This window comes from Pundamilia nyererei, unplaced genomic scaffold (assembly GCF_000239375.1).
Source record: "Pundamilia nyererei isolate P.nyererei 1_Seehausen unplaced genomic scaffold, PunNye1.0 scaffold00011, whole genome shotgun sequence".
In the NCBI taxonomy this organism is placed as follows: domain Eukaryota; kingdom Metazoa; phylum Chordata; class Actinopteri; order Cichliformes; family Cichlidae; genus Pundamilia; species Pundamilia nyererei.
The window spans coordinates 5,441,478-5,448,692 of record NW_005187412.1 but is presented as its reverse complement, the minus strand read 5'-3'; the positions used below and the strand labels follow the sequence as shown (position 1 = coordinate 5,448,692).

The following is a 7,215-nucleotide window of genomic DNA, read 5'->3' as shown; positions in this document are numbered from 1 at the left end:
CACGCATTATCCCCACACTTCCACACTCATGGAAGCTGCTTTTTGCTTATTTTCTGGAAGAACAGGTTGATTCTCTAAGTTCTTTCGAAACAAAACTCATTAAATAAATAAATAAAACACAACATTAATCACTTTACTCTTTTTTTCTGTCCATCGGGAGTTAAAGAAAATAGGAAAGCAGTTTGACACTTGCCCCTTTTAGACCAGTGCTAAATGTTCATGTTCATATCCTTTTTTTCTTATTTTTTTCTTGACGATCTTCATTTGGGGTTACAGCACATCACCCACAGCACGCACAGACGACAAAGGGTTCCAGCCAAGGGAGAATTATTACAGTGGTAGAAGGAGGAGGAGGAGTGAAGAGTGAAAAACATGATGAGTGACAGAGTCCAGTTCCTGTCCATTTTAAATACAGCGCTCTTCTGTTGCCTGTGCCGCTTTTCCTGATTTTTTTTTTAGGCATTTTAAAGGAATGTCGGAAGAGAGACAGAAACACAGAAGGATTCAAACAATCAAGCAAACAATCAAACAAACACACTGCCACAGCGGATGGTTGGAATGCCTGTTTGATCCATTTTTGGTTGGTAGTTTGTAATTACGGGTGTTAAGAGGTACTGCTCTGATGTAAAACATTAGGGAAACGTGGTGGAAGAAAAAGAAAGATGGAACAAGGAGAGCATATGACATCAAAGACATTTTTAAGTTCAGACAAACGGATGAGACAGGGTCAGGCGGGAATCAGATCTTGACAGGGGTGAAATTTAAGGAAGGTGTCATGAGAACTGAAGGCGAGGAATATCAAAGAGGCCTGAGAACAAAGAGATGATAGATGGTCTGAAGCCCAACAGTGCATTTAGGTAGTAGGGGATATGTGCCGAGGGCAGGGGCAGGGTGGGGGGATTCTTGAGGGGGAAACAATGTAGGCAGGTGGGCTGCTGGGTCCTTCAGGCCTTAAGAGCATGCCACTGGGCCACGGCAGTGCGAGGATGACCCATCATGTCTTTCCAGTGTTTTACCTCTGCAGGGCCACTCTTCCATGAAAGATAAATCTGTGAGGAAGAGACAGTCACTGTAACTTCTATACAGCCACACAGAGATAGATGTTATTTGTAAAGAATGCTCCCAATAAAACAGCAGAGTACTCAGAGACAAAAAAACTGTGACTCTTAAGTGTAGCCCTTTCACCACTAAGCCTGCTGCTCTAATTGGAATTTAACTCAAATCCAGAGCAGAAAAAAAGCCATTAGAGCAAGAGATTTCACCCAGTGAAAAACTCAGAGAAAGGCTAATGCTGTTACTAATAGGATCAAACACAGACTCGTCTGCAAGCGATTCTAATGTAGCAAGAAACTCCTGGATTCCACATGAAAAATTGTTCACTTTTTCATTGTTCTCTATTTTACGAAGCTATTCTAATAATAGGCAACTGCGGCGTGAAAGAAAATAATATATGTGGTTAGAATGGGAATACATATAGTACCTGTAAATATTGTAGATGTGTATGAAAGCCTTATAAAGTAAATGCTCTTCCCTGCTGTACACAGTGTATAGATTTTTTCAAGTGCCTGATGAAACAAAGATTTGATTTAAGCTTTGGTGTATTCCATTTTTATTCTCCTAATACATATACTGTATGTTTATTTATAGAAAAGCTGGTGTTTGGTTTTAAAAACAAGCAAATCATTCACTCTGCACAGGGAAAAAAAGGAGTTATTTTGGTTACTGTTAAGTCTGATATCTGAAGCAGTTAGGGGATAAAAGAAACTGGTTTTATGGGATATTAAAATCCTGACAAATCCCACAAGTTTCGAGAAAAGAACAATCTAATTTGGTAGTAATTACAACCGAAGCAGAAACTGTTAAATTGCATGTCCAGTGAATTAATTCATATTAATTGTTGAGCAAGCGTAACACAGACTTGTTCAGTCAGAGCACCCAAAGTGACTTTGTCTACAGGCAGCAGTACAAAGGAATACATAAACAATGGTCTGCAAAACTTCTTGAGCCAACCCTCAAATTTTTATATTTTGCTTGGAAAATGAGAAATAGGTGCAGTGATTTATTGAAGCAGGTGTAAATATACACGAAAATACAGCATGTAAAGTAAAAACAGAGTTTGTACAACGGGCTTGAAAATCAATATTTGGTGTGACCACTTTTATTCTTCAACACAGCCTGAACTCTTTTAGGCAGCTTTCTTGTAATTCCTTTAAGTAGTCTTCAGCAGTAGTTCTCCAGGCTTGTTGAAGGACATTCAAAGCTCTTTTTTTTGGATGTTGGCCGTTTGACCAGTTTTCTCATATTTTTTTGAGGACACACTCAACACCATGCTGCGATATGGCAAGCTTACAGTAAATAGCTCTTTTGGAATTACCTTGTTGGTCAAAAGATGCAATATTATACTGTCAAATTGTGTTACTTTTGGCATTTTTGTAGATTCAACTAAAGAAATGGGAACATATTATGTATGTTTTTGCGACAGGCAGCTAGTAACAAAAAAGGATACAAATTTATAGTTGGTTCTTTGTTAAATTTTCTGTCATGTGTAGACACAGCACTGGTTAATCCCCTCAAGTTATTTGCCTGCTTGTGTTTGTGTGTGAAGGGCAGGACTGAAAATGTGTGGAAAAAGCAGCCAATGTCCAAAAACAACATTTGAAAGATCTACAGAAACCCTGGAGAACTGTTCTTTAAGACCACTTTAAAAAGTCACAAGAAACTCCAAGATTCCTTGGTTGCAAAATATAAAGAAATGAGGGGTGGCTTAAGACCTTTGCACAGTACTGGGTTCATATTTGCCGTTTAAAGTAAAGTACATCTACATGTCTTTGTGTCTAAAAGAAGCTGCAATTTATTAGATTTTTTCCCCAGAAAGCATTAAAACTACGAAAAATTATAGGAAACTAAAAGATGCAGATAAGAAGTTTAAAATGTTTAATCACGTTGTAACAGAAATACATTAATTTTTCTCAGAGTTGATCAGCTAATTCAACAAAGAAATTCAGGGGATATTCCGGTTAAAGCTGGAAAGGTTTAAACTCACCATCTGCATTTAGCCAAAACAGTAAATGTGCAGTTTGCTGACTGTGTGTATCTCCATCTGCCTCTGTGCCATTCCTAAATGTTGTAGTATTAAGTCTAAATAAAGCACACTTTTACTTTCACACTTAAAATTAGCGGCTTGTTGTTTGCTGCATATGAGTTCATTTACAGCACAGGGGAATGAACTGCATGTTCCAGCAGGGGTCAGTAGAGACTGGCTCACTGATCATCTGCTGATGGTCTGACAGACAGTCAGAAAAACACAGAGGAAGAGAGAAAAAAAGAGGAGGAAGAAGAAGAAGAGAGGAAGAGGCGAAGAAGAGGAGTGGGAAGGAGATACCTTCCCAATGACATCATTGCGGCTGAGTCTGTCCTTGTCCATGACGGTGATAATTATGGTGGTCTCCCTCAGCACGTGGGCAGGCACGTCAAAGGGGAAGGACTCGTTGAAAACAGGGTTCAGACAGCGCTTCATTACCACCGTCTTCTTCTTCTCCACACGCTTGTCCTTGTGCATCAACCACACTTTTACGTAGGGGTCTGAGGAGAGGGAAATGTGCCGGTTATGAAGCAATATAGCATTCATGAATTACCAGAATTGGGGATTTAATGAGAACAAAAAAACAACAACAAAAAACCAAAAATGAAATATAAACACGCTATTTTCTCATTTTCTGTTGTTGGAATGTAAAAATGTATTGAAGAAAGGAAGACGAGGGAGCATCTATACCAGAAGTGCCTCCAATGTCCATGGCTTTGAGGTTGCGGGCTTTGATGATGCTCACAGTGATGGTGTTGGCTGTGGGGTTGTAACACAGAGACACCAACAGATCCCCTCGACTTCCCTGGAAAAAACCATAGACGATAACAAAAACAATAACAAACTGTTCATTTTTAATTGCCTCATTGCATTGCTCTCCATTCTGTCACTCATCCTATGTTTCCTTTGCTTGCCTGTGTTTCCTTCATCTACCTGTCAGCCTCTCCATATTCCCTATCCCTTCTCCCTCTAGCATGCTGCTACATCTCCCATGGGAGCATCACGGCAGCCAGGAATGACATCACCCGCTACATTCTGTCCCATCTTCTCTTTCTCTTCATCTTGCCCCCTCCCTTCCTGTCTATCTTCTTTTCCTCTACTCAGCCTCTTTCCTTCTTACTCACACTGCCATCGCTACATGGTTTCAGCTCCTTCCAGAAAGTCTGCATGTTGGCTAGGTCCAGCTTGTTGAGTGGAATGGACACCTCTCCTATTGGGTCGTTCCTGCTGAAGCGATCGTAGTCAAGAACCTGGAGGTACAGGGTCCTCTGAACCACCTTCTCATAGGGGAACCCTGAGAAAGAGATTCACACACGATAGTCTTAATATGTTACAATGATCCAGACAGAAATGACTGCCTGCATATGCTGTGAATGTGCTTAAGGAAAGGCTTCCTGATCACACCTTCGAAAAGGAAGGTCTCGTTCCAGTGGGGGTTTAGATTCTTCCTCTTCACTTTTGTCTCCAGTTTGTGCTTCTTGTCTGGCAGCAGGTATAGTTTGACAAATGGGTCAGAGGTGCCAGAAAAGTCCTTAGCTGGCAAATCTTGGCCTTTGAGAATTTTCACAGTGAGGGTGGAGTCTTGAAAACTGTATCCAACACTGAACTGAATACGACCCAGCTTTTCACACACTGGACCCTCATGTTCTTCTTCCTCTGAACCTGGTGACAGCTGACAGAACAAGAGGAGATAAGCAGGGCATTATTTATTTTTATTCAACTCTGTTATCTTATTGGAGGATTTACAGCACTGGGAAAAGTCTTTAATCGTATTCATTTATTAAATAAATAATGAATAAATAAATACACTTTCTTGAAATGCTGATTTCTATTCCCCTAGCCACACCCAGGCCTGCTTACTGCCAGACCGGTTTGACCAAAGAATCACTTGAGTAGAGTCCATCTGACAAAGTGAAGTAGGCTAAAAGATGTGAAAAAGTTCACTGACATCTATGACTCTGGAAAGGGTTACAAGGCCATTTCTAAGGCTTTGAGACCCCAGTGAACCATAGTGAGAGCCATTATCAACAAGAATGGAGAAAACATGGGGTGGTGGTGAATGTTCCCAGGAGTCCAGGCCTAACAAAATTACCCCAAGAGCGCACTGACGACTCATCCAGGAGGCCACAAAAGAATCCAAACAACATCTGAACTGCAGGCCTCACTCACCTCAGTTAAGGTCAGAGTTCTTGATTCAACAATAAGAAAGAGACTGGGCAAAAACGGCATCCATGGGAGAGTTCCAAGGAGAAAACCACTGCTGACCAAGAAGAACACCAAGACCCATCTCAAATTTGCCAGAAAACATCTTGATGATCCCCAAGACTTTTGGGAATATTCCTTGGACTGATGAGACAAAAGTTGAATTTTATGGATGGTTTGAGTCCTGTTAGCTCTGGTGTGAAACTAACATCTCTTAAGTATCATAAAAAGAACACCATACCAACAGTTAAACATGGTGTTGGTAGTGTGATGGTCTAGGGCTGCTTTGCTGCTTCAGGACATGGACAACTGGACCGGTGAGATCACCGTTGAATGGCACAAAAAATCGAAATGAAGGTTTTGGCATGACCTTAAACAGCCTGTTCATGCTTAAAAATGTCCAATGTGGCTGAATTAAAACAATTCCGCAAAGAAGAGTGGGCAAAAATTCCTCTGCGGGGTGAAAGTTGTGAAAGGTATCGCAAATGATTGTAGTTCTTGTTGCCAACGGTGGAAATATGACAATTATAAGAAAGATTCCAGAAGGAATCAGAGGAAGAGAACCAGCACAATCTTGCAAAAGAGATTTTTTTTTACTTCCTGCTTAAACAAAAAACAAAAACAACAAATTGGCTAAAAACAACAATTGAATGGATATAAACTGAATTTTGTTTCCAAGGAGATAAGATTCCAGTTAAAGAATAATATGTGTTAATGCAGATAATGTCATTTTCCGTGCTGCTGAACTGGTGTCCAAATTGTGAGTAGATAGATACACTACTTTCTATAAACAACTTCCACCCACTGTGCAGTATGTTGTACATATGTCATTTGGGGTGGTGTTGCTCAGGTAGTAGAGGTGGCGGTTTGATCATTAGCCCAGCCACAATAACAGACTTGTATGGTGACTCTGCCATAGTTGCTATGTGAGTTTGTATGCCTGCGTGGAAAAAGAAACCATCTGTGAATGATTTTATAGCACTTCTCTAAAGTTAAAAAGCTATTTTTTTTAGATTATAGATCTGTAATAGCCATGCGGCAATGCTGCTGTCAGTGTTGATAATAAAGTGTTTAAAATCTAAGCATACTGCTCAGATTTAAGTACATAAAGGATTATAATAAGTCCCTATAACAGAGAATACTGACGTGATAATGAGGGGGTTATTTTGAATATAAGACTGTTACATTAGACCGCATTACTTTATGTTTTTTTCCTAATGAACTGGGGCTGGATAGGTATAAAAGTGTAGCACCGCGGGAGCTGCACTGCTATGATCTAAATCAAGGGTCAAGCTCTGCAATATTCACAGCATGGTCACACAGTCTGAACACTTAAAGAGGAGCGAACACTAAACAAGTGACTTGAACTCCACACCACGGGGGGCACCAATTCTGAACTTCACCATAAATACCACAGCTTGTAAGTGGCAAACTAGCATGATGTTATGTCGCATGGCTAGCGTCCCCCATAAGAAAAGGGCAGAGCTGGTTGCATGGCTGTTTGGAAAAGCAGATTATCTATTGACAGACACATCCTCTGACTGATGGTGACATGGCCTGAAGGGAGGGAGAGAATCCAGTTTAAAAAGTGCTATCTGATGGGGGAAGAGCTGGAGGCATTATTCAAGGGGCAGAAACATAATATCCAATTCTGTATTTTCCCACACAATCCTGGTGGTGCTGCCCAGCCTCATTCTCTATGCTGAATATGTTCACTTTTCATTATGCAGTCCTCCAGCCAACAGATGGCCTAAATTGCTATTCCCAATTTTCTGCATTTGGATACTCTCGTTTTCTTAGAGTCCCCCCCTCCCTTCTTATCCAGTTTTTAAATTTGCCTTCCTAATTTCTTTTTCTAAAAACCACAGCGATCCACGTGCAACAGAGGCAAACATGGCCAGATATATACTGTATATATATATATATATATA

General features: G+C 40.5%; 1 protein-coding gene across 2 annotated transcripts in view; it reads right to left on the bottom strand.

The window, feature by feature from the left end:
• Window positions 1-494: 494 nt before the first annotated feature.
• syt7b (synaptotagmin VIIb) overlaps window positions 495-7,215 on the bottom strand; it is a 130,266-nt gene continuing 123,545 nt past the window's right edge. For both annotated transcript variants that reach the window (XM_005724295.1, XM_013908494.1), the window contains 5 exons: window positions 4,487-4,754; window positions 4,207-4,376; window positions 3,773-3,887; window positions 3,383-3,582; window positions 495-1,049 (listed from right to left, as the gene is read on the bottom strand). In XM_005724295.1, coding sequence (XP_005724352.1) covers window positions 945-1,049; window positions 3,383-3,582; window positions 3,773-3,887; window positions 4,207-4,376; window positions 4,487-4,754 — 858 coding nt within the window. In that variant the 3' untranslated portion in view covers window positions 495-944. The remainder of the gene's footprint in view (window positions 1,050-3,382; window positions 3,583-3,772; window positions 3,888-4,206; window positions 4,377-4,486; window positions 4,755-7,215) is intronic.